We start from the raw sequence: 25,161 nt of genomic DNA, 5'->3' as shown, positions 1-25,161 counted from the left end.
GGACGATGACTATTAAGAAGGACCAACCACCCAGAGAGGTCATAAAAAAGGGAAAAGGACTCACATGTACAAGAATGTTTTAGCAGCACCTTTGGTGGTGGCCAAGAACTGGAAACTGAGGGGATGCCCATCAGCTGAGGAATGGCCGAACAAGCTATGGTATATGAATGTAATGGAATATTGTTTTGTTACAAGAAATGATGAGCAGGCAGACTCCAGAAAAACCTGGAAAGACTTGTATGGACTGATGCTGAGTGAAGTGAGCAGAACCAGGAGAACGTTGTACATGGTAACAGCCACGTTGTGCGATGACTGACTTTGATAGACTTAGCCCTTCTCAGCAATGCAAGGATCTAAGACATCTCCAAAAGTCTCATGATAGAAAATGCTGTCCACATCCAGAGAAAGAACTATGGAGTCTGAATACAGATGGAAGCATGCTATTTGTTCTTTTTTTTTTCTTTCTTGTGGTTTTTCCCTTTTGTTCTGATTCTTCTTTTTTTTGGTTCTAATTCTTCTTTCACAACATGACTAACATGGAAATGTTTAATATGATCGTACATGTTTAGTCTGTATCAGATTGCTCACCGTCTTGGGCGGGTGGGGGGGGGAGGGAGGGAGAAAAAAAATTTGGAACTCAAAATCTTATGAAAGTGGATGTTGAAAACTAACTAAATAAATAAATAAAAATTATACTAGGTACTGGGAAAAAACAAAATGCAAAAAACCCCAAACCAAAACAAAACAAAAAGGACCAACCAGTGGAAGCAGTAAGGGAGCAGAAGGGGCCGGGGGCCAGCACTGGCTGCCCTGTTCCGTGCCAGGCAGGGTGACCGTGGGCAGGGTGGGGCCAGGCCCTGAGCTAGAATGACTCAGCACACCACAGATGATGTTCCTAGATGACGTGTCCCAGACCTGGGTGAGAGTGCTTGCTCAACCATCCCTCCTCCCCATCTTCCTCAGTTTCCCCATCTGGACCAACTCTCCATTCCCCAAGGGCATCAGGCTGCCTGTCTGCTCTGGTCAGGTGCGTTTCTTCTTCCCAAGCACTTTTGCTCGCCAACTCTTGAGGCCAGTCAAGTTTCGATCTACTTGTCTGCTAGCCATGTCCAAGAGAAGCAGGCTCCCCCCTGCTCCCCACCTGAGAGGAGAGGGCCAGAGTCTGTCCCAGAGGAGTAACCAGGCTTGATGGGCTGTTTCCCCAGATTCTCCAGGCCTGCCCCCATGTTCTTGGATGACTCCTTCCGCAAGTGGGCCCGCATCCGAGACTTTGTGCCACCGTTTGGAATTAAAGGACAAGGTAGGCTGGGGGGGGCCTGGGCCCTGACATCTGAGAGGGTCAGCATGACCCAGGCAGCAAGATGCTCAGCTTGAGTGCTTGGCTTCCCTGGGCCCTAAGAGCCGGACCCTGTAGAAGGGAACCAGGCTGGGGACGAGAGGCCGGATCTGGACATCAGGCACTTGACAAATGTTTGTTAATGTCCCCATTTTGTGCCTGCCACTTGGGAGACAAAGGTAGAAATGCAACTGCTCCTGCCCCCCCGCCAGGAGCTTATATTCTGAACCACAGGCAGACAAATATGTGTGTCTCCTAAGTGTGTATGGAGGCTGGGCAGGGGAGGCCTAGAAACAGGGACCTTTGGAGTAGACATGAGGAGGCAGAGCATTTGAGGTCTGGCTGGGAGACTGTGGCCAAGTCTCTTTCCCTCCCTGGGAATGTCACTGGACCCTCACATTTTTCCCCCCATAAAAAAAGGGGCTGGGATGACATGGTTGCATGTTTTCTCATGTGTGTGCGTAAATGTCCCCAAGTCCAAGCACACTTTTAAAATTCAGGCCCACATGGACACCTGCAGAAGCCCAGGAGGTCCCTCATGTGCACAGGCACGTGCGCATGCACACACATGCACACATCCTTTCACGTGCGAGCATAGCGTGCAGACTGTTCATTGTGTCCCCCTGAGCCCAGAGGGGAGGCGACCTGTCTTCCGGGGCACGATGATGACTTTCTGGGAAAGGGAGCAGCTCTGCACCATCCTGCCCACATGCAGAAGGAAGAGCCTGGGTTCTAGAAATGGCCTGTGGGAGTGAGGCAGCCTGCCCACCTTCTGCCCTTCTGCCTTGGCTCTGGTTGGCCCAGGCTCCAACCCGGCCTTCAGCTTGGCTCCCTGGCATCCCCAGAGCTGCACCAGAGAAGGGTCTGGGGAAGGCCATGATGAGGGGGAGCTGCAGGGGCAGAATGGCATTGGGAAGGGAGGAAGGAGCTGAGAGGAAGCCCACAGCCTAGCTGCCAAGGCCAAGACTGATGAAGTAGAGCCCAGCAGGCTGTGCTGACCGCTGGGGCAGCCACCCCGGGGGTGGGGGGAGCTATGCAGATGGGTCCTTCACTGGGGCAGGTAGCCACTCCTCTGGGGATGATCCTCGCAGAAGCCCAGCTGGACATTTAGAGAGATATTAGAATACTGAGCACCTTCTCCCACCAGAGAGAGCACAGGTGTCCAGGCCCCTAGCCTCAGACCTCAGGTCCCAGCTCCCTAGCGATCACAGCTCAAATTATGGTTACATTAGTGAAGCTTCCAAGTGGTCTTTGCAGAGGAGGATTTCCAGAGTCAGATACCCTTCTAAAGCAGCCTTCTCTGTCCCACAGATAACCTGATCAAAGCCATCCTGTCAGCCACCAAAGAGTACCGCCTGACACCTGCCCTGGACAGGTAAGGCCGCAACTGAGCCCATGGGCCCCCTTAGGACCCTGGAGCCTGGGTCCCTGCCCAGCCTCCCCCACCTTCTTCAGGCCTCCTTGGCCCTCCCCTCTTTTCTGCAGAGTCACAGACTCTTAGCATTCAGAAGCCCCGTGTCCAACCCAGACCTGAACAAGGAGGCCCTCCCCTCCATCCCTGACAAAGACCGTCAGTGGGAAGGCCCTCCCTCCCTCCCTCCTTTCAGAGGCCACCCATTCCACATTAGAGCAGCGCTCGTAGACCTGAGGAAGCTCTGCTTCTATGAACCGCCCAGGCTTCTGCCTTCATCCTCCATGGACTGCCCCTGCACACGCCTTCTAAAGTCTCCACTGGGCAGAGAGTTCCTTGCGCAGCCACATTCCTCTCCCTGCCACTCTGCTCTGTCCTCCTTTCTTTCTTTTCCTTCTACTTACTTCTCTCCCCACCTTTTTCCTCTCTGCTCCCATGCCACCATTTTGAGGCCCTCACCGGCACAATGGGACAGACAACTGATGCACACAGAATAGGACCCACAGAGAACAGCCCAGAGACTTCGCCTCCTGGCCTGAGAGCAACAAGGTTCTAGGAGTGTGCTGGGCCACACCTCCCCCCATGCCCACTCCCCTTTCTGCTCTCCGGCGGACAATGTCTGAAGCTCCAGGAGCATCAGCATTGGCATCAGGCTTGGCAGACGGGTAGTCTAAGGGCTCGGGGGAGCTGGGGTGGCCGAGCATCATGGCCTGGGGCCTTGGCTCTTCCCCCCACAGCCTCAGCTGCCGCCGCTGCATTATCATAGGGAACGGAGGTGTCCTTGCCAACAAGTCCTTGGGAGCTCGGATCGATGACTATGACATTGTGGTCAGGTGAGCTCTGGGCAGGGTGGGGCCCTGCTGCAAAGAGAGGGGGCAGGGTAGTCGGGCCTCAAAAGTGTTCCAAGGCCCTTACCTGCCGATGAGGACTGGCTGCTGGTTCCTGTGGTTCTATCCTCCTTGCAGGACAAGGACCGTAGGCTGCTTCCTCTATAGCTGCTGTGGATAGGGAAACTGAGGCTGGGAGCCGGGGGTGGGAAGAGGAGGAATCTGGCAGGACTGCTTCGGGACCAACACTGACCATACTTCACTAGGCTGAACTCAGCTCCGGTGAAGGGTTTTGAGAAGGATGTTGGGGGCAAGACCACCCTGCGCATCACTTACCCTGAGGGTGCCATGCAGCGGCCGGAGGAGTATGAGAAGGACTCACTCTTTGTCCTGGCTGGCTTCAAGTGGCAAGACTTCAAATGGCTCAAGTACATTGTCTACAAGGAGAAAGTGGTGAGCCTGGCACTCCGGGCCCTTGACCGCCGCCCACTGTGGCACCACCCTCCTCCCACTGTCCGTCTGCCCCAGGGGCCACCCGATGAAGGGGTTCCCAAGAGTCTTTGCCCACTGGGAAATGACTCCTGGCCCCGAGGGTGCCCCCTAAGCTTTCCTGACCATCCCCCTAGTTGTGCTGGGTCAGGGGCCAAATGTGGTGGCAGCCCAAAGGGTGGACATACCATTCCCCAGAACGTGGTAGGAGAGGGGGGAATCTGCCGGCATCGCTGGGGCTTCAGGGATGAAAGCCCACCTTCTGGGGCACGCCAGGATAGCAGTTTAAGATTTCTAAAGTGCTACAGAGATGGGGTATTGTCGCTATTGCCTCAAATTTATAGAGTGCTCTAAGGTGTGCAAAGTGTGTCATTTCCTTTGATCCTCACAAAAATCCTGGAAAGCAGGTGCTATCCCATTTTACAGATGAGGTAACTGAGTCTGGGAGAGGCTAAATGCTCAGGGTCCCACAGCTCGTAAGTGTCTGAGGTAGGATCCGAACTCAGATCCGCCTGGTGTGGAATCCCCATCTTCCTGTCGGGCTCTGCTCAAGGGCCACCTTCCCCCTGAGGTCCTTCTTGGCACTGGCTGCTGGAGTCTTGCTTTCTAGGGTTACCTGGCATAAACCATCTGTTGCAGAATGTAAGCCCTCTGCAGGCAGGCCCTGAGCTGGCACAGGGAGCCTGGAGCCTTGGTGGGTGGTAAGAGAGCCCCAGGTGGTTGTTCCTGGGGCTGCAGTGAGAAGAGGTCACGGTAAAAACGCCAGCGATTCTGTTCCCCTTCATGCCTTTCATGTGGTCCTTCCAGCTCCTTCACCAATGCCCTCAGCCTACCCAGGCTTAGTTCCCATGCCTGGTTCCCTGCAGGCCTGTTGCCTCTGCCTCTACTTGTCGCTGCCTTGTGTTCTGATGGGAAAGGTGCCAGGATAGAGAGGGATGACGGCTTCTCTGCCTTTTATCATCTTAGAGACTTGCCCAGGGGCATGCGGAGGCCGAGTCTGGCTGGCTCTCTACCCAGCACAGAGCCCCGCCTCCGTGTGCCCTCCTCCCTGCTCACACACTCAGGGGCCGATGCTGTCTGCAGTCTTGTGTCTCTGGGCCTCCCGGACATTGTCTCTGCTCTGCATCTGTTAAGTTTCTCTAGGAAACGTGATCGTGGGAGTCTACTTGGGTGCCTCCGTCCACTTCCCAAGGTGGGGCTGCTCCTTCCTGTAGCTGCCAGCCCTTCCTCCTCCTTATCTTCATCCTGGCTTCCTAGACCTTGTTCTAATCAGCCCGAGCCTGCCTAGGGTCCGCAAGCAGCCCCCTCAGCAGCAGGGCCCCTGAGATGCGGCTGCTGTCTGGCATTTGCCAGGCCCGTCCTACCTTGGACACTTGCGGAGGTACCTGCCACCCACAGCAGTGACTCATGGACAAAGGGAATGCTGGCAGAAGAGGCCGAGAGGCTTTGCTCACGGTCCTGGTGGAAAGGGAGAGCCCTAGGGGCAGAGCTGGCGCTTCTATTACTCGAGCAACCAACGAGTATTCATTAAGGACCTGCCGTGCCAAGCACTGTGCCAAGTGCTTCACAAGGATTATCTCACTTGGTCCTCACAACAACCCTGTGACAAAATGCTGTTATTATCCCCACTTTACAACTGAGGTTAAGTGAATTGCCCAGGGTCACTAGTTAGTGACTTAATGGCTAGTAAGTGTCTGAGGCTAGATTTGAACTCAGGTTTTTCTGACTCCAGGGCCAGTGTTCTACCCACTGCACCACCTAGATGCTGTGGGGGCACCACAGAGTTATATGAAGGGGCCTAGACAGGCAGATTGGAGCCAGGCTCTGAAGACCGTTATTTGCCAAATAGAGGAGTGTGTCTAATAGGCAGCTTCTGGAGTGTCAGTCTGGAGGATCAGGAGAGTGACGTGGTCAGATCTGTACTTTGGGAAGAGAACTTTGACAGCCGTGACAAGGATGGGCTGGAGCGGGAAGAGTGGGGAGAGCCTGGAGGCAGGGAACCCAGTTAGGAGGTCAGTGCAGTAGTTCAGGTGAGGGGTGTGTGTATGTGTGTGTGTGTGTGTGTGGGTGCATATATGTGTATGTGTGTATATGTGTGTATGTGTGCGTGTGTGTGCATATGTGTATATGTGTATGCGTGTGTGTGCGTGGTGTGTGGATGTGGATGCACTGTGCATGTTTGTGGATGTTGCCTGTGCATATGTGTGTATGTCTAAGTGTGCGTGTGTGCGTGTATGTGTGTGTGACTGTGGATGTGCGTGTTCATGTGTGGATGTTACGTGTGTGTATGTGTGTGTCTGTGTGTCTGTGTGTGTGTGGAGAGAGAGGGGCACAGAGATACTGAGAAAGCAGACGCCATAAGCCTTGGCAGCTGATTAGATCTGGAGAGTATGTTGAGTGAAGAGTTGAGGCAGGCCCAAAGCTGCGAACCTGGGAGACTGGGCGGAAGGCAGGGAGTTCAGAAGAGAAGGGGCCGGAAGGATGAGGAGGGAGAAACGGTCACTGGATTTGGCAACTAGGAGATCATTGGTAACTTTGGAGAGAGCGATTTCTGCCAAGTGCTGAGGTTAGAGGCCAGACCACAGAGGGTTAAGCATGTGTAAGAGATGAGGAATTGGAAGCCAAGAGTGTGGGCAGCTTTTTCTAAGAGCTTGGCTGAGAAAGGGAGGAGAGATTAAGGCAATTCCAAAGAGAAAGGCAGAATAGGGAGGTGAACAGCGGATCTGTGGGCCACAGCTTAAATATGGGAATGACAGACTCCTGACCAGGAATGGAGTATAGCTAAAAAGGACTGAGAAGATGGAATTTGTAAATCTAATAAAAAGACTTCCACTGGAAAAAGGTGGGGAAAGGAGAAAACTGCCCTGTCCCAGACATACCGCAGAGAGCAGTGAGAGTGCAGGAAGGTGAATAACAGCAGTGGAGAAACCCAGAAATTTAAGAAAGGAGAAGTCAGCGGCCTCAGGTGTCTGTGCAGAGGCACAAAGGAGGACAAACAGGAAAGCTGAGGCCAGGAGGCACATTTGATCTCCCCATGGCCACCGAGACTTGGTGGGATGAGAGCCATTAACTGGGAGCATGCACTTTATGCGCAGGAAACAGGACGGGCTTTAAAATGTGTGTGCGGTGAGGACAAAGGAGCACTGTCTAGTAAGAAGAAGTGCATACTTATGTGAGGAGGACCAGGAACCAGAGGAAGAAAGCACAGTGGAGGGCAGTTAGTAGAGACAGAAGCAAATTGTCCTCAGAGCAGACTAGATACCACTGAGACAGAAGGAGGAAATAGATGAGGAGTCAGTCGGTAAACACTGGCTAAATGCCAGCTGTATGCCAGGCACTGTACTAAGCCCTGGGGATACAAAGAAAGGCGGAAGACACTCTCTGTCTTTTGAGGGGCTCACAGTCTAATACGGAAGACAACAGGCAAACAACAAAGTACAAACAAGCTATGGCTAGGCTGAATTGGAGACAGTGACTAGAAGGAAGGCACTGGCTTTAAGGCGGGTTGTTCGCTGGGGCTTGAGGGGAGCTGGGAGGCAGACGTGAGGAGGGAGAGTGTCCTGGCATGGAAACAGCCAGAGAAAATGCCTGGAGTCAAGAGATGGAGGGACCACAAGGAGTCCAGTGTCACTGGATACAAAGTACATGGAGGGGAGGGAGTGCCAGAAGGCTGGAAAGGTAGAGAGGAGCTGGGTCAGGGAGAGCAGAGGATTTGATATTGGATGCTGGAGGTGACAGGATCCCTTGGAGCTTATAGACTGGAGGTGGGGTGAGATGTGGGACTGCACTTTAGAAGATCACTTTGCCAGCTGAGTGGAGGATGGTCTGGAGTGGGGGGAGACTCGAGGCAGGCAGACCCCCCAGCAGCTGGGGCAGTAGTCCAGGGGTGAGGTGATGGGGGCCTGCGCCAGGGTCAGGGCAGTCTCAGACGACAGAAGGGGCATATTGGAGAAATGTTGTGGAGGTAGAAACCATGGGCCTTGGCAATAGAGGGTACTCCTATCCCCTGGGGGGTAAAAGTGAGGAGCCTGAGCCTAGGGGACTGGGGATGATGGTGCCTTCCATGATGATAGGGAAGTTTGGAAGATGGGGTATGTTTGGAGGGAAAGTCAGTGAGTTGTGTTTTGGACCTGGTGAGTTTAGAAGTCTTCGGGACATCCGGTTTGAGATGACTGACTAGTTGGACATGCAAGACTGGAGGTCAGGGGAGAGGTAGAGGGGTAGATATGAGGGTGATCAGCCTGAAGGGGATTGTTGAAACCACGGGGGTCGAGGAGGTCCCCGAGTGAAGTGTCCTGAAGGAGAAGGGGGAGGGCTTTGGGCAGCAGATGCCGCCCTGGGCTTAGGATCATGGTAGACGTGAGATGGGGGACAAGGAGCAGCTCTGAGCTTCTTGGCTTGCCTTCTGCATCAGATTCTCAGCAACTAGGAAGAATGTTTGCTGAAGCTTACGATAGGAATCTTGGGAGGAAGCATTTAGTGTGTGTGTGTGTTTTTTTTTCTCTTCTCGCAAAGTCAGGGCTAGCCTGGATGTGCCCTGGATTGGGGGAGAGTGAATTGGATTGGGAAGGGTCAGAGGAAAGAGAGCTGGGACCCCCCACACTAAAAGTATCAGCAGAAGTCAGCCCTTGGGGACTTTGGAGAGTGCTTGGGAATGAAATTCTGAAGATACAAAGAGAAATGATCTTGATGAAGATTGCTGTCTGAAAAGCCTGATGTGGCGGCATGAGGAGCCCTGATTTCCCCAAAGGCAGACGCAGGCCAGAGCAAGGGCAGGGCACGAAGAGGGCGTTGATGAGCATGGGAACGGCCAGGATAGTCCTTGCGACAGGAACCATACACTAATAACCCCCAGCTGTGGCAGCGGGGAGGCTCACGGGATCTCGGGCAGGGCTTCCAGGCCTGGTGGGGAGTGTCCTCAGCACCCAGAGCAGTGCTCATTGCTCTGTGGTGTGGCTTGGGAAGGCCGTTGAGAAGCCGGTGAGGGAAGGTCTGGAAGAGGGCAACCACAGTAGAGAAAGGCTTCGGGTCCATGGCAGGGGAGGGGGGATTGAAGGAGGTAGAGAAGGGAAGACTCAGGGGAACAGGAGAGCTGCCTTCAGATATGTGAACGGCTGTCCTGTGGGGGCGTAGACTTGTCCTGCTTGGCACCCCCAAGGGCAGGGCCAGGAGCAGTGCTCAAGAGGAGAATGTAGGCTTAATGCCAGGAAAACGTGTCTTAGAATGGAGCAGGAGGGGATGCTGCAGGTGCATCCTCCCAGGCCCCACCGCGTTGCACAGCGTTGTTGCCAGAAGTCAGAGTTAGCCACGAGAGGAGGACGAGGATGCCCTGATGGCAGCTGCTCCCCCAGCCCAGCCACCAAGCTTCTCACCTGCCACTTCCTCATTCATTCCTCCCAAGACAGGAAATGTGTTATTGCTTGGCTGACTTGTCCCGTGAAAGACTCAGGCCTGAAGCCTGGACCTCCTCCATCCTGTGGGCGAGAGTGAGGAGGATTGTTCTAGCGGGTGTGGTCCCCGACCCACGCCTGCCCTCTACCCCTGGGAGCTTCTACTCCCAGACAGGCAGACTGCATGGAGAGTTTTGTGTGTGTAGGGGAGGGGGTGAGGATGGGGAGGCTTTCCGTGTCTGGTAAATAGCTACTCAGCAATCAGGAATCCCTCCCCCAGGGCCCCAGGTCTAGGCTTGGCCTCTCTAGCTAAGTGTCTGGGCCTCGGGGGCCTGGGAGCTGCCTTGAGTGGCATCTGCAGCCTGAGACCACAGAGGTAAGGCAAGTGAGGGACTGGGGGGGTGCAGGGCATCTGGAATCTGCTTTGGGAATGAGAAGAGAGCGTGACTCTGTACCTGGGAGGGCCCAGGGTGAGAGGGTGATTCCTCATCAGTCCTGAAGGCCTGCCCAGGTACAGTATTCTTGGGCCAGGCAGGGGAGGGGCCATAGCCTCAGGCTCCTCGAAGCCTGTGTAAGGCTGTTTTAGAACCAACACCAGGCCATGCCTCCTTCCCCTGGGAAGCACCTTCCCAAAGGCCTTCAGAAGTCCTAGTGAGGAAAGTGCCATGGATCGAGGGCATCATCCCCTGAGCTGAGACACAGGTCACCCTCAATCTCCAAAACACAGACCAACTCTCTGCCTCACGCTGGAGCGATGGACTCATTCATCACTTCGGGGTTACTGCCTCTGGCCCATCTGATTGGCGAGGGTCTCCCTACCTCTGCTTGTCCCCTTCCTTCTTCCATGTGACAGCTCTTCACATCCTTGAAGACAGCTCTCATATTCCCCCCAATCCTTCCTATCTCCAGGCTACACCTCCTCCATTCTTTGCCTGGGCCTGATATGGTCCGATCTCCAGGCTTTGTGCTGCCCTACACTCTTTTCTTTGGACACTCTCCAAGCGCTAAGGAAACCTCTCAAATGTGCTCAGAACTGCATGTAGTCTTCCAGATGTGTCCTGACCAGGGCAGAATTTACCAGGATCACCCCACCCCTCCCCCACCCCCACCAACCTTGTCCCAGCCTAGGATGGCCTGAGCTTTGGGGGCTGCCATGTTATACTGTTGACTTCAATTGAGCTTTTGGTCCACTGACCCTCCTCCCCAAATCCTTTTCAGAGTGCTGTCAGGCTGTGCCTTGACCATCTTTTGCTTGTGAAACAGAATTTTTGGATCTAAACGTCATAACGTTCACTTACCCTTATTATTTTATCTTCTTAGATTCAGACCAACATTGGACCCAATGGAGCTGTCTCTCTTGGGATCCATGTCCTTCCTGACTTGCATGTTTCGTTTCCATTTCTAAATCAGGCCCAGAATAGAATTTTCCCTTATTGGTTCTTCCATCTGGTGAAGGATGAAGCGGTCAGAAGCAAATCAGGGCGCTGCTGACTGTTTTTCACTCTTCACGGTCGTGCTCTGCCTTCTGGTCCAGCCAGCCTGCTAGCTCTTTCCCACGGCAAAATCCACCTCCCACCTCCCTGCCTTTGCACAAGTAGTCCCCACTCCTGAAATGCCCTCCTTTTTAACTCCACTGTTGAGAATCGTCAGTTGCTTTCAAAGCACAGTTTGGGTGCCACCCGCACTGGCCAATTCCTAGTCACCCCAGTTGTTAATGCTCTCTGCCTCTCAACATTACTTTGGATTGACTTTGTCTAAATACATATTGTAACGCCCCAATACATTATAAGCTCCTGGAGGGCAGGGGCTGTTTTGCTTTTATTTTTATAATAATAATAAGAATAACAACCACAACAATACTAGCTAGCATTTATGTAACACCTACTATGTGCCAGACACTCTGCTAAGTGCTTTACAAATATTTGAGCCTCACCACAACCCTGGGAGGTATGTGCTATTATTATTCCCATTTTACAGCTGAAGAAACCAAGGCAGCAGAGGTGAAGTGATTTGCTTAAGGTCACATAGCTAGTAAGTGTCTGTGGCTGGATTTGAACTCAGGTCTTCCTGTCTCCAGGCTCTATCTACTGGGTCACCTCATTACCTTTCTCCAGTGATTAGCACCTAGCCCTTAGCACAATATAGCTGCTTAATAAAGGCATATTGAATTGGGTTGGACTGCTTTTGGCAGAGAGACCTCCACTAGGTGTCTGAATGCCGGACGTTGCCCCGTCGCCTGGTCCGTTTCCCAGGCTCCTCTTCTTTCTCTCCCAGCGGTCCATTGTCCACTCTGATGACAGTACAGATTCTTACTACATGACCGTCTCTTTGGCTCCTCTCTGACTCTTCTCCATGGGCTCTGATTCCTGGGCTTTGTGACACGTGTATGTTCCTAACAGACAATGCTCCTTTGTCCCCACTCCTTCTTTCCCTATCCAGTTTCTTTTGAAGAAGGTATGTGATTCCGGAGCCCTATTCAAGTCATGGATCTCATCCCACCGAGGCTCCATGGTGTTTGGTGGATCAAATTTGCCTCCCGGCCTTACGATCTGCAGGACATTCTACTTTGTGCTTTTGCATACAGACACTGAGGCTTGGGCTTTATGATGGCTTTTTTCTTTGAACCGTATCTTCTTTCTTGAACTTGTGGGTGTCACCACTGCCTCTCTTCACACTCCTACGATATAGCTGCCCTCTGTGGTGTCTAGCTAGGATGGACACTGGCAGTTTTCTCCATCCCCCTTCTTTTTCAGGTAGAAGTCTTTCTTTTTAGATTTGCAAGACTGAGCAAATACCTTATCAGTCCTCCTTAGCTGTACTCCATCCCTGGCCAGGAGCCTGTCATGCCTGTATTTTAAGCTGTGATCCAAATTGTGTTGTGAGTGGTGCCCATAATTGAAATAGGGAAGTCCATAGGCAGAATGTGCTTAGCAGGGCTTCTGGGAGAACATGTGGGTGCAGAAATGCCTAGAGAACATTCAGCTGGAAATGCCTAGCAGCGGGAATGTGGGGCTGCAGCTCAGGAGAGAAGAGATGGAAGTTATGAAATTCCTGATGGAGGGGGAGAAGAGGGGCTCAGGCCACAGCATCTTGACAAGCAGGCATCGTGACTGATGATCCAGCAAAGGAGCAGGCAGAGAGGTAGGAAAACCAGGAGAAAGCAGGGGCATGGAAGCCCAGGGAAGAAAGGGTCTGCGAGGGGCAGGTGGGCTGAGAGGTCAGGGAGGATGCGGACTGAGGAGAGGCTGGCAGGCTTAGAGACTTAGAAATGCTGATAACCTTTGAGAATCAGTCAGGGAAGGTGAGGGCCCAGGAGAAATAACACCCACCCGCCCCCCAGCTGCTTGTGCCTTCCCTCCCAAACAACCTTGTATTGAATTACTTTGCATATGTATTATTTACTCACAATATACTTATGCTGTACATATTTTTATGTGTACTTCTTGCCTCCCCACTTAGAACAGGAGCTCCTTGTGAGGAGAGATTGTCTCATCCTTGGTCCTTGTAGGCCTAGTGCCTGCCTGACACAGGACCTAGCACATAGTAGGCATTTAATAAATACTTTTGATTGATTGTGATAGGTCCGGGAGTCCTGACAAAGCTGTGTGCCTTAGCTTAGTGGTAGTGAGCAGTACCTCAGCAGAAAGTGAGGAGGTGGATGGTGGGGGCAGCCCAGAGCTGAGGGTCAGTGAGGCATGAGAGGTCAGAGGACAAAAGAAGAGAGATTCCAGCAGAGAGGATGGTATGAAGTTGGGCTTATCAATCATAAGGTCAAGGTCCGTGGGGAGAAAAGGCCAGAGCTATGACAGCGGTCGAGGGTCAGGAGGGACATAAGCAGCCACATCACCAAACTGGGGAAGGGATCTCCCTGTGCCTCGGCCTGGAGGCCTCCAAAGTGGTGATGCCACCCTCCATCCAGGCTTGTCTGTTCCACTCTGGGACAGCTCTAATGATTGGGGGTGAAAGCCTTGAGAACAAGAAAGGGAGCACCTGGATGGAGTATCAGGGGAAGTGAGGCCAAAGAAGCTTTAGGACTATAGAGAGGGATGTCTGAGTTCTGGGTGACAGCTGTGGAGCACTTCCAGATGCTGGAGTGGCTACGTCCGGGGGGAGAAAGGGCCCAGATCATAGCACAGCTGGAGACTGACCTGGGAGTCAGGGTGCCTGAGGGCGTGTCCAAGGTTTGAGGAACTGACTGAGGGCAAGGGTTGGAGTTCTGAACTCCTGGGAGCTAGAAGTCTGTAGCAAGGATGTTGGCAGGGTAATGAAGATGGATGGAGCAAACTTCTGAGGGGGAGAGGCTGTGAGAAGCAGGCAGTCAGCATCCTCTTCCTCTGGGCCCAGTGTGTCTGGCTGGGGATGCAGGGTCTTGGGGGTGGGGAAGAGGAGCTGAGTTTCCATGAGTGCTAGAAGGTGAAGGCCCATAAAAGAGGTCTAAGGTGAAGAGGTTTGTTACCAGAATGTGGGATCCAGCAAAGGAGGGACAGGAGGACCAAGAGAAGGGTCTCCTGGGAGCTACAGGAGGGGAGGGCGGTGCCCGACAGTGCTGCCTGCTGCAGGGAGAACTGGAAGGATGGGAGGAGGAGGAGGAGAAAAAGAGCAGGGCTTTTGTATTCGGCCAGAAGGGGAAATGTCAGGCCTTGGTCGGAGCCATGTCTCCAGCATGGGAGGGGGGTGTGTGCGTGGAAGCCAGACTGATGGGGCAGGAGGGGAGACAGCCAGCAGGCATTCTTCTCAGGAACTTGGCAGCAATAGGAGAGACAAGGGTGTCCGCCTCAGGTGGGCAGGTCAAAAGGCATGGTTTAAAGACCTGAGGTGGGGTGGGCTGGTGCAGGAATAGAAGTACAAGAAAGAGAAAAGGGTCCGTCATCTCTGGAGGTCCTAACTGGCCACCCCAGCTTGGTCAGTCAGTAAAGCAGACCCTCCCTTGGGTCAGTCGCCAGCCCGAGCACAGTGCATGGCGTATAGGAGGCACATAATGTTTGCTGAACCAAATTGTTGAATTTCTTCTGCAAACTGGGTTGCCTTGCCATGGGTCCCTTCATCCAAGTCACTAATCGAAGTACAGAGTGCTTCAGCATCAGTGTACAAAGTACTTTGATAGAAGAACAAAGCAAAGATCCCTGGGACACTCTGCTGGAGCCCTCCCTCCAGGCTGACATCCATCTCTTCATGATAATCATTCCCATTTCTCTAGGGCTTCACTTGCCTCACAATGACCCTGTACCCAGGAAGTGTCTGAGGCTGACTTGAACTCAGGTCTTCCTGACTCCAGACCCAGGGCTCTATCTGGTGTATAATTGCCCTCTGCTCTAAGCTGCTGTTGTCCCCATTTCACAGATGAGGAGCCTGAGGCCCACAGAGCCAGTAGAATGGTGGAGCAGCGACTTTACGCTGTTGCTGAGGCTCATCAGGCCCCTGTTAGGATCCGTTCATGGCTCTGAAGCCATCTGTTCCGTGGCTCTGAAGCCACATCGGGGTCCTCCAGCCTTACCCACAAGAAGGGTGCGCGAGGCCAGCTGACGTGCCACTCTGCCACTCCCCTGCATCGAGTGGCCCAGAGGGGTCTCGGCTTCTTTGCCCCTGCCAGTCACAGTGGGCCTGTGAAGAGATGGGTGGGCAAGTGGGCAGCTCCTGAGAGTCTTAGAATGTTAGCTCTCTGAGGGCAGGGCCGGTTTCTCTTCTATCTGTTTGCCTTCTGTTGATTGGCTGGCTGCCCCATATTCTAGGCTGTTCTCATGAGAAGTGACGGCAAACAGGTGTGTGGTTTGGCAGCCACTGGTGGTGGTGATACTGCATTCTGGGATTTCTCATTTCCCTGGAAGCCCAACTCCCTGACTGTCTTTGGTCAGGTGGGGTACTCTTCCCCAGGAAGCCAGACTCCACTGCCTGGTGGTGCTCACCTTTCTCCCTGCCTGCCTTATGAGGTTTCCCTCTATAATCCAGATGTCTTTTTCCCTGTAATCAACAGCTGCCTCGGCTGCAGGCTTAAGAGAGCCTGGCGTGGGGGTGCCAGGGGAGAAGGTTAATGATTCGAGTCAGAGCTGGACAAGCTCAGGTGCCAGCTGACCCAATGTCCTCACTTTATAGATGAGACAGGCCTCAAGAAAAAGGCCCAAAGGTCTTGCGTCTGGTCAATTCCTGAGCTGAGGCAAACAGAGCGAGGACAGAGAGAGCAGAGGGAGTCCCACCTAACTGCCTGTGTCTTCATTTTCCAGGTTTCTTATAGGAAAGAATGATCAAGCCAGAGCAAGGAAGCAAACAAAATAGAGAGAGCAAGACAGTGCCCACCACCCTCAAGGCAGCAGCAGTGTGAGCTAGCGTGACGAGGGAGGCAGAGGCCCCGCAGGAGACAGTGGCAGGCCAGGAGAGGCCAGAGGGAGGAGGGAGTGGGGCAAGCACGTCATCAGGAAGGACTGACCAGTCACCCTGGAGGAAGCAGGGAGGGGGGCGAGCCTGGGCACTGAGGTGGGATGGTGACCCAGGCCCCTTTGTCCCAGAATGGCACTGTCACAGAGCCTGCTTTTCAAACTTAGCTGGACCTCCACTAGCCACAGCCCTATTCCATCCCTCGTCACCCTGGCCCCAACCCCCAGTAATGCTCCTATGTAGCCTAGGCACACCACTGACTCACCGCCCCCCTTATCCTGGGCCATCCTCATTCACACCTCTATCCCTGTCATGTCCTCTGCCATTGCTGTTCACACCTCTGCCCCGTCCCCATTCACACTCCTCCCCATCCTTAATCATAACCTGTCTCATCCTCATTCATAGCCAGTTCTATCCCCTTCAGGCCTCTGCCTGAATATGTGAATACCCCCATTCACCTGCTACCTGGTCCTCAGACACAACCTGTCTCATCACCATTCATGCCCCTTTCCTACCCCCATTCACGCCTCTTCCCCATTTCCACTCATCTCTGTGGCATTCCCATTCATGCCTTTTTCCCATCCCCATTCACACTTCTGTACCATCCCCGTTCACACCTCTTTTTCATTTCTACTCATCTCTCTCCCACCCCCACTGTGACTCACCCCCATTCACAGTGCTGTCTCATTTCAGTCACACCCCTGATCCCTCAGTCACATGGATTCTCCCCATTGACACCCTCCTGGCCCCCGTTCACACTCCTGGACTTGGTTCACACCGTTCAGGCCTCCATCACATGTTTGGAATCTCATTTGCAGCCCTACTCTTCTCCTCTTAGACTTACTGTGTCCTCATTCCCTCCCAGAGTGCTTCGGATGGTTTCTGGAAGTCAGTGGCCACTCGGGTGCCCAAGGAGCCGCCTGAGATACGCATCCTCAACCCCTACTTCATCCAGGAGGCTGCCTTCAGTTTCATTGGACTCCCCTTCAACCATGGCCTAATGGGCCGGGGGGTAAGAGGCCTGGCTGGGCCAGGATGAGGAGGGCTCAGGGAGGGGAGGGGTACAGGAGCATGAGGCTGGGAGGAGCACATGCCCACAGGGCCAGTGTCATCTCGGGGAGGATGACTCCTGGATGTATACACCTAGCCCTCACCTCGCTCCTGGCTGCCAGTCTGGCAGCCCAAAAGGGCATCTCCAACTGGACAGAGGCTCTCACAATGCGCTTGCAGGCCAGGGTGAGATTAAAATCAGGTGGGTCACAGTGTGACTGAATAACCAGGAAAACAGCTGCACTGTCTGTGGAAAGAAGGGGTTTCCCTAGAAGGCCTTCTAGTAGTGAGCAGTGAGGACCTCTGGTCCCTGAGTGTGAGCAGGGAGCTGCCCGGGCAAGGCAGCAGAGCCCCAGGGCAGGGCAGGGCAGCCAAGGCCACAGAGGATCGAGTGAGGACCTCCCTTTGAGCGACCTGGGCCAGACTGTCACAACCCATGGCACCCATGTGGATTGGTGCTGCAAGTTCAGCCAGCATTGATCAAGAGGGGAGACAGCGCCTGCCCTCAAGGAGCCTGCATTCAGTTGGGAGGCAGCATGGGCAGGTAGAAGCATGTAGAAGAGGTGTTAGTACTGGCAGATGGGGGAGGCTTTGTGCAGAACGGGCTGCTCAAAGATGGCGGTGAGAAAGGAGGACACCGCAGGCATGGGGGGCCTACTGTGTGCCCGGCACTGCAATAAGAGCTTTACGAATGTTATCTCATCGGATCCTCACAACAACCATAGGAAGTAGGTGCTGTTATTGTTTCCATTTTACAGTGGAGGAAACATAGACAGAGGTTGAGTGACTTGCTCAGGGTCACACAGCTAGTGAGTGTCTGAGGCCAGATTTGAACTCAGGTCTTCCTGACACTAGGTCCTACATTCTGCCTACCTCCCCCACACCATCACCCCACCTTGCTGCCTCCAGAGAGCAGAGAGGGATCTCAAAGCTGGCCGGGAGGGAAGGCAGAGTGTTGGGAAAGCCAATCTGCGGCGGAAGGGCTCTGTGCTTCAGAAGCAGAGTCTCCAGGCCCCCACCTGGTGGGCGTGGTCATCCTGTACCAGATCCTGACCAGCACAAGTGACGGGAACCCTGGTTCTGTGTGGGCAGAGAGGGACTGTTCTGTCCTAGAGTGGGTGATGCCCAGAGGGGAGAGAGTCAGGCCAAGTCTGGCATGTGTCCTTGGTGCAGAGCTGGGGACAGTGGTTTTGAAGAGTTCAGAATAAAAGCACTGCAGTGGAGTAGAGGAGAGAGAACCAGTCTGAGAGCTGGGGAGGCCTCCAGTCCAGCATGCACTGAGAGCACGGCCCTGGGCAGGGCCCTTCATCAGACAGGGAAGGGCCGTCGGTCCAGGGCATTTCTCAGGAGAAATTCCAGGGGCGTGCCTGGCACAGAAGGAGACAAATCCTGTAGGAAGGCCCTTCACCAGGGTGAGAAGGAGCTTTCAGTGAAGTCTTGGCCACACACGTGCACACACACATACATAAATACACAATACACATAAACACATGTACACAGAACACACGTGTACATACACAAAACATACCTCACGGTGCATATAAGCACACATGTATACAAGATACATACAAACACACCTGAATGCACACATACCTGAACACACACGTGTACATACATATACATACACAAACATATACAGACGCATGCATACAAGCACATACCCCTCTCATCCTCATGAGAAGAAAAAGCAGGACCTGTCTAAAGAGACCACTGTCGCCACACTGGCAGCTCGCCAGCCGACTTAGGTTTTAAAAAGCCTGACAGAGGAAGGGAGTGAGGGCAGGGAAGCCAGGCCTGTGGTGAGCTCACATACGCAGGGAGACAGAGCCCTGCATCTCCGGCCCCTCCTGAACCTACCAGTGAGGCCATAAGAGGCCTCCCTCCTACCAGCAGCACAGCAACCCTTCCTGGCCTGGCCTCCAGTCGGCCCCATCTCTCTGCCCCTTCCTGCCTCTTTGTCTCTGCTGGCCTCTACATTTCTCTGTCTCTATTCCCCTGCGTCTCTCTCTGTCCCTCCATCTCTAGCTCTGCCCTTCTCTCTGTCTTTGCATCCCTCTCTCTGTTGCCTTATTATCTCTTCCCCTTTTCCTTTTTCTGTCTCTCCTTTTAACAGGTCTCCTCCCACATCTTTGTCTGTGACCTCCATCTTTCCCCAAGGCCGGGAGAGGGGACAGAGGTGAAACGGGAACACTGTTACAGTGTTGCCATGACCCAGTAGTGACAGCAGAGAGAGACTTCATCCCAGATGGGGAATTCAGCCTCTCTTTCCTGCCCCTCCATCTCCCAGAGAACCCTGCTGCCTTCCCCAAATGAGCCTCTGAGGGTTGCGGCTGGGTCAATACCTAAAGCCCAGGCTTGTCAGTGGGCTGGGGGGGATAGGACACCTCTGGGGAAACAGGGAGGGAGGGGAATCCCTCCCAACACACACACTCTCATCCCCCAGAACATCCCCACTCTGGGCACCGTGGCAGTCACCATGGCCCTGCACAGCTGTGACCAGGTGGCAGTGGCTGGCTTTGGCTACGACATGAGCTCACCCAACGCCCCCCTTCATTACTACGAATCTGTTCGCATGGCCGCCATCAAGGAGGTAGGAATGGGGCTTATGGGTCCTGAGGATGGTCCCGGGGGAGGGTCCTAGCTCAAAGCCCACTCTTGAGTCATTTCTGCCTCTGTTCTCTCGGGGCTTGGGTACTGGAGAATATGTACATTGGGAGGTGGTAGTGGGGGCCTGGGGACCTTCCTGGCTCTTCATGCCTAGAGCCCTGGGCCAGCCAGCCCCCACGGGGCCTTGGACTGTTCTATGCTTTTCTCAGTGATTGGCTGAAGGCAAACTCTTCTGATCTGAGGATGGCTCAAAGCTAGGAGGGAGAGAGGGAGGGAGCTAGCGTACTATGTGACAGTCAAAATCCAAGAAAATCTTAGCGGGCTGAAGCGCTGGGCTGAATCCGATCAAGTAGATGTAATCAGAATAAATGTCAACACTTACACTTCACGCGTCCAATATGGAGGGGGCCTGGTTAGCTGCAGTTTGAGCTGGGGGTGTGTGATTGGCAGCCAGAGAATTTCAGGGAAGGGGCACAGGAGGAGGGAGGTGGCCGCCCTCTGTCCTGTGCCCTCCTCAGCCCTCCTCTGGAGGCTCATGTCCAGCTCAGGACGGTTTCCAGAGAAGGGCGCCCTGGCTGGGGAAGAGCCTGACAGAATTAGAGGCTCTTAGTCCAGCGGTGAGAAGGCCAGTCATGGCTGAAGGGCTGTCCTGTGAAGGAAGGTTCAGATTCTTCTGTTAGAAGGGGAGTGGGAGAGAGCTCCTGAGCAGTAAGATTAGGCCGAATGTCAGGAGCTGCACTGGGGTGGAGGGATGGGCTGTGGGTGGTAGGTAGTGAGCTCCCCATCCCAGGATGGCTCCAAACAGAAGCCGGATGGCCGCTTGTCAGGCATGTTGTGGCAGATGGGCTTCTTGTAGCTCATGCAGTCCGTGTGAGCTGGGTCCAGGGCGAGCTTCTCTCCTCTGGGACCTCAGTCTCCCAGAGTACCCTCGTCTTTACTATATTGCCAACGTCCGACCATGAACAATGAACCCTTCTCTGGTGATCTGTCGATTCCTTATTTCTGAAATGAGGGTGTGGCCCTCGCCTTATACAACCATTACCTGGATTTGCAAAGGTTACCTCGGGTTTTTCGTGCATTTTGTAACTAAGGACCCTCATCTTAGCATCTTTCCTGGCAGAGAGGAGGCGCTGGGCTCACTCTCCCAGCTCTAGCTGACCTTTTTTATCCTCGGGGTTCTCGGTTCCTTGCGGGGCCAGGGGTCCCCGCCTGTGTGTTTCACAGGGTCCTTTAGGCTCCCCTCAGAAGTCCTGAGCTAGCAAGCTAAAAGACACTCTTGGCTGCTGCTGCTTCATTTCACAGAGGGGAGACCGAGGCCTAGAGAGGGGAAGGGAGCTGGAATCAGACCCGGCCTGAGGGCTGCTCTTCGAGGCCCCTTCCTGTGGCCAGGATGAGTGGGGGGCAGCTGGAGCGGAGGCCCACACCCCCTCCTTCTGCAGGCAGCCTGTTGCTGGGTACCGGGGCTCAGAGTCGGAGGGACCAGGAACCAGGCTGGGGCCAGGGCTAAGCCCACTGAGATACCCGGGAAGAGGTGAGGGCAGCCCAGGGGTCAGGCCGCCGGTGTGCATGGGGAGAGATAGGAGGAGGGCCTTGAGCACCAAGCCGAGCACAGTGAGCTTACTTGTGAGAATGATGTCCCCGTCCCTAGAGGTGCTGGAGTTTACGTCGGAGGGATGTTTCGGGGAGGGGCTGAACTGAGTTCCCTCTGAGGTTCTTGGGTGACTGTGAGCATGGTGGCCACAGGGTCTCCGCAGAAGGCCCTCACTGGCGAGTGCCATCAGTCAGGGCGTGAACCTGAGCTCCCACCTGGGAGACGTGACAGGCCGAGGCGCCGTGACCGGGGCCCTTTGTCCTATCCTTGTCGTCCCCTTGCTCCAAGCTGCCCCAGGAGCTGGTGGGGGCTGGGGGTAGGGCAAGCAGCAAGTTCCCGGCTGGTCCTGCCCTCAGGACCTCCTTCCACACTGGAACCTCCCCCACTTTTCTCCACCCGCCCTGTTCTCTAAGCCCCTGTCAGAGGCCCTCAGCTCCCTGGTCCCAGGCCCCTGCCCATGCCTCCAGCCCTTTGCCCTTTCCTGTCTCCTTCCTCCTATCTCAATTTGGAAACCACTTGCCAGGAGAGGCAGAACGGAGCCCCCAGACCCCGGCCAGGTCCCCAGCATGACCCAGCCTGGTCAGTGCAGCCACAGGTCCCTGGGCCTTCCCGTCTCTTCCTCCTGCCCCTGAGCAGCCCAAGCTGCAGCCCAGGCTCCCTCCCCACGCCCCGGGCATGGATGGGCCAGGCATGGGCTCGGGCTCCGTCCCCACTCTGAGTTAACACAGTGTCTTCATCCCCCAGGAGAAGCGCCTGGTATATACATGTTTTCCATCCCCTCAGAAATGAGAACAATTCAACCCAGCAGACATCACCACCACACCCACTCCCTGCCCCTCCCCCCATCCCTAGGCAGCGCCCTCTCATCTCTGGGCACACCGTTGACCTTCCAGGGCTGGAGATGTCTGAAGTCATTCATGGCCAAAGACTTTGCCCTGGGGCCCCACCTTCCCAGCCCCCGAGGGGTCTGTCCTGAATCAGCCAGTGTCCCCAGCCCCCCAGCCCCTTGGTCAGAGCTGGCCTGTGGAAGGAGGCTGAGGTTTGTCCTGCTGGGTCCCAGGCACAGAGCCAGCCCCACCAGCCTCCTGATGCAAGGAGAGGCTTCTTGACCATGCAAGTACCCACATCCAGCCTGGCTTCTGGGGTGGTGGGGCCAGGGAGAAGCTGGATGGGGCTCGGGGTCGGACTGGACAAGATGCCCCCCTCCTTTCTAGGAACAGGCTTCCAGCATGGAGCGTGTTGCCCCAGCCCCAGCGGTGATGCAGAGCTGGGCCCTGCCCACAGTGAGTCGCAGGCAGGGATCCGGGCCTGCCGATCCGGGACGAGGGGTGAGGGGTGGGGGCTGCAGCCCAGCTGACCCAGCTTCTCCTCCCTTCCAGTCCTGGACACATAACATCCAGCGAGAGAAGGAGTTCCTTCGGAAGCTGGTAAAAGCCCGTGTCATCACTGACCTCACCAGTGGCATCTGAAGGGCCCCGGACGTGGCTCGTGATGCACCAGCCTCCACAGGATGCCGGGCCCAGCCTGTGACGGGAGAGCCGCCTTCCTTCTTTGTAACTGGACCCCGGATGGACGAGGAGCCTCTGGGTGGGCAAGTGCCAACGGCCACCAGTGCCAGCCTCAACCTGCCTAGCCTCCTTCGTCTAGGCAGGACTTCCTGGGAGAAACACTGGCCCCAGACTGGGCTTTGCTTGGGACTGAGGAACTTGCCTGAGACGGGGTGCTCTGCCTGGCCCTGAAAGACCCTTCCTGGATCTGAGACCTGCCTGGAACTGAAGGGGTCTGCCTGAGAGTAGGGGGCCCTGACTGGCTGGCTGGCAGGGTCTGGCCTTCAGGGCCCCTGGGAAAGTCTCTTGCCTCGGTGTTTGCTGTATTTTATTTTATTTTGTGGATGCAGAGTGGGGTGGGGAGGGAGGGAAGGGGGATAATTTATTTTTTAAATAAGGCTGAAGACATGAAGTCTGGTCAGTGTTTGGCAAGGAGAGAAAATAGGGAATGTCCCTGGGCTGCACCCCAGGGGGATGGGGTCAGGGAACAGCAGAAGGGGTCTGAGGAGCTGGGGGGGAGGGGTGTCTGCTATTCCTAGACCTGCCCCTGGCAGAAGGTGTGGCTTGGAGCCAGCCAGGGAGGGGAGGAGGGGCAGAGAGAGTGGTGTACCCTCCTCTCCTAACTCCCCCCATTCCCTACCTGCCCCGAGCCCTTGGAGCCTTGCAAGGCCCACAGAGGAGGCCTGAGCTCTTTGAAGCGGCAGCAGCAGCAGCAAGCAGCTGCCCCTGCCTCCTGGCACCTTGGGGCTCCAGGGCCCAGGCCTGTTCCTGAATCCCTGAGGCCCAGCAGGACCTGGGGTCCAAGGGGATGGATCTAGCCTCCCTGAGGCCATGTGCTGCTACTGCTACTGCTGGGTGGGATCCAGGCCAGAGGGCCAGGACTGGCCCAGATGAGCAGGGCCCTGTGGGGCCTGTGCTATCCCTTCTTCAGGGGCCAAGGAGCAATAAAGCTAGCAGCAGTCTGGCCTGGGTCTCTTCCTCACCTTTTCCCCTAGCAGGGTTTGAGGCCCACCAGCCTGGTGCCCCCTGTGCACACCAGAGCCCAGCAGAGCCCTGTCTGCCTGCCCCATCATATCTGGCCCCTGGGGTCTCACCAGCTCCTTCTATTAGCCCAGCCCAACCCAACTTGGAGACCCTGCAGGGGCCAGGCAGGCTCCCACCCCTAGTTCAGTGGGCCTGCTCCCACAAACTCTGCCAGGAGCGCTTTTTGAGAGGTAGCCTGCCCACTGATCTGGTCTGGTGCCCTCCGCTGTGTCTCACCATCAGATTCCCCGCACAAGGTCAGGCTCTCACAGAAGCCAAGATACGCCTTCGTGTGGTATTTAACGAAATGCAAAACCCTATTTGGTTTTTCCAAGGAGAGTCAAACCAGAAGTGGTCGTCAGGCCCTGGCTCTAAGCTCTGCCTGCTCCTGGCACCGAGGCCTCCCCAGACCCTGGGTTAGATCTCTCCAGAAATGGCCACCCTGGGAGCCACTTTTGTCAAAGCTACCACCAAGTGGGGCCTCCTTAGCCCCTGCCTTCGCTCTGCCTGGGGGGAGGAAACAGCCATCAGCTTCTAACAGGATGCCCCAAAGCAGGGGCTGTTATTGGGTTCCCTGTCTCGGGGTCCCCTCCCTGGAGCCCCAGCTCAATGTAGTGATTACAGAGCTCGGGGCTGTTTTAGGGGAGTCTTGGAAGCCTCTCCACAGGGCCCCAAGATTGTGCCTCAGTGTCTCAGGAAGAGGCTGGGGCGTGCTCCCACCAAGCACAGCAGCCAAATTGGGGCCCTTATAACCTGGACACTCAATGTCCCTGAGGATGCAGCCCAGAGGGGTGGGTGCAGGTTCTCAACTGGCCTGAAGACAGGCAGTCACAAGCAATACCCTTTTCCCTTCAGGAGCATTGGATGGCAGCAAGGCATCAGGGGTCAGGGTCAGGCAGAGCAGAGCCCAGCCCTGAGGACCATAGGGCTACATCCCAGAAGGCCCCCAGGCTGCCCCAAGGTACAGGGGGTCAGGCCCTGGTCTCTGGAGATGGCCGTTCAGCCCCCGCATGAAACCCTCTGCAGGGAGATGCGTGGCTCCCCACCCGCCTCACGGTGCTCTCACTACCTCTCTGGCACCAGCACATAGTAGGTACTTAGTTAAATCTCGGTTTGCCACATTGTGTCACTCTCTCCCTAGGCTACCTGTTCCACTCTTGGACAGCGCTCACTCTCATGGGAGAAAGCATCCCATCAAATTGCACCTAGCCCTCACCTCCAATCCACCTAAGGGCTGGTCCACCTCAAGAACACTGCAGGCCCTTGCTAATCGGCAGGCCGAAGTCCTGGCAGGCCATGGTCTAAGGGGACCCCTCCCTATGCCCTGTTCTCCTCTGGACGGCCTTGGAGAGATTAGTGACCTCACTGGTAGTGAGAGGCTGCTGGGTGTCTCAGTGCACAGAAGGATGGACTGGCAATCATCCCAGCCTGTCTCAGTCACGAGCTGTGTGACCAGTGGCCAGTCATCCTCTCTGAGCCTCAGTTTCCTCATCTGAAAAAATGGGGATAATCATAGCACCT

At 55.1% G+C, this 25,161-nt stretch overlaps 1 protein-coding gene across 1 annotated transcript; it reads left to right on the top strand.

Annotated features, from left to right (window-relative positions):
• The first annotated feature begins 1,188 nt into the window (after window positions 1-1,188).
• On the top strand, window positions 1,189-22,970 carry ST3GAL3 (ST3 beta-galactoside alpha-2,3-sialyltransferase 3). The gene is made up of 7 exons (XM_027838072.1): window positions 1,189-1,300; window positions 2,648-2,711; window positions 3,485-3,580; window positions 3,841-4,027; window positions 16,688-16,834; window positions 19,316-19,462; window positions 22,450-22,970. The coding sequence occupies exons 1-7, from the start codon at window positions 1,189-1,191 to the stop codon at window positions 22,537-22,539; spliced, it is 843 nt and encodes a 280-aa protein (XP_027693873.1). The 3' UTR covers window positions 22,540-22,970.
• Window positions 22,971-25,161: the final 2,191 nt, after the last annotated feature.

The sequence above is a fragment of the Vombatus ursinus genome, unplaced genomic scaffold (assembly GCF_900497805.2).
Source record: "Vombatus ursinus unplaced genomic scaffold, bare-nosed wombat genome assembly UNPS02014825.1, whole genome shotgun sequence".
In the NCBI taxonomy this organism is placed as follows: Eukaryota; Metazoa; Chordata; class Mammalia; order Diprotodontia; family Vombatidae; genus Vombatus; species Vombatus ursinus.
Note: the sequence above shows the minus strand (reverse complement) of the source record. Positions and strands in the feature narration are given on the sequence as shown.

What these genes read in the sequence shown, in the direction of transcription:
- ST3GAL3 (XM_027838072.1), top strand. Translation starts at nt 1,189, where the DNA reads ATGGGCTGTTTCCCCAGATTCTCCAGGCCTGCCCCCATGTTCTTGGAT. An exon ending in CTGACACCTGCCCTGGACAG is followed by an intron (nt 2,712 to 3,484) that starts GTAAGGCCGCAA and finishes TTCCCCCCACAG; the next exon opens with CCTCAGCTGCCGCCGCTGCA. An exon ending in ATGGCCTAATGGGCCGGGGG is followed by an intron (nt 16,835 to 19,315) that starts GTAAGAGGCCTG and finishes CTCATCCCCCAG; the next exon opens with AACATCCCCACTCTGGGCAC.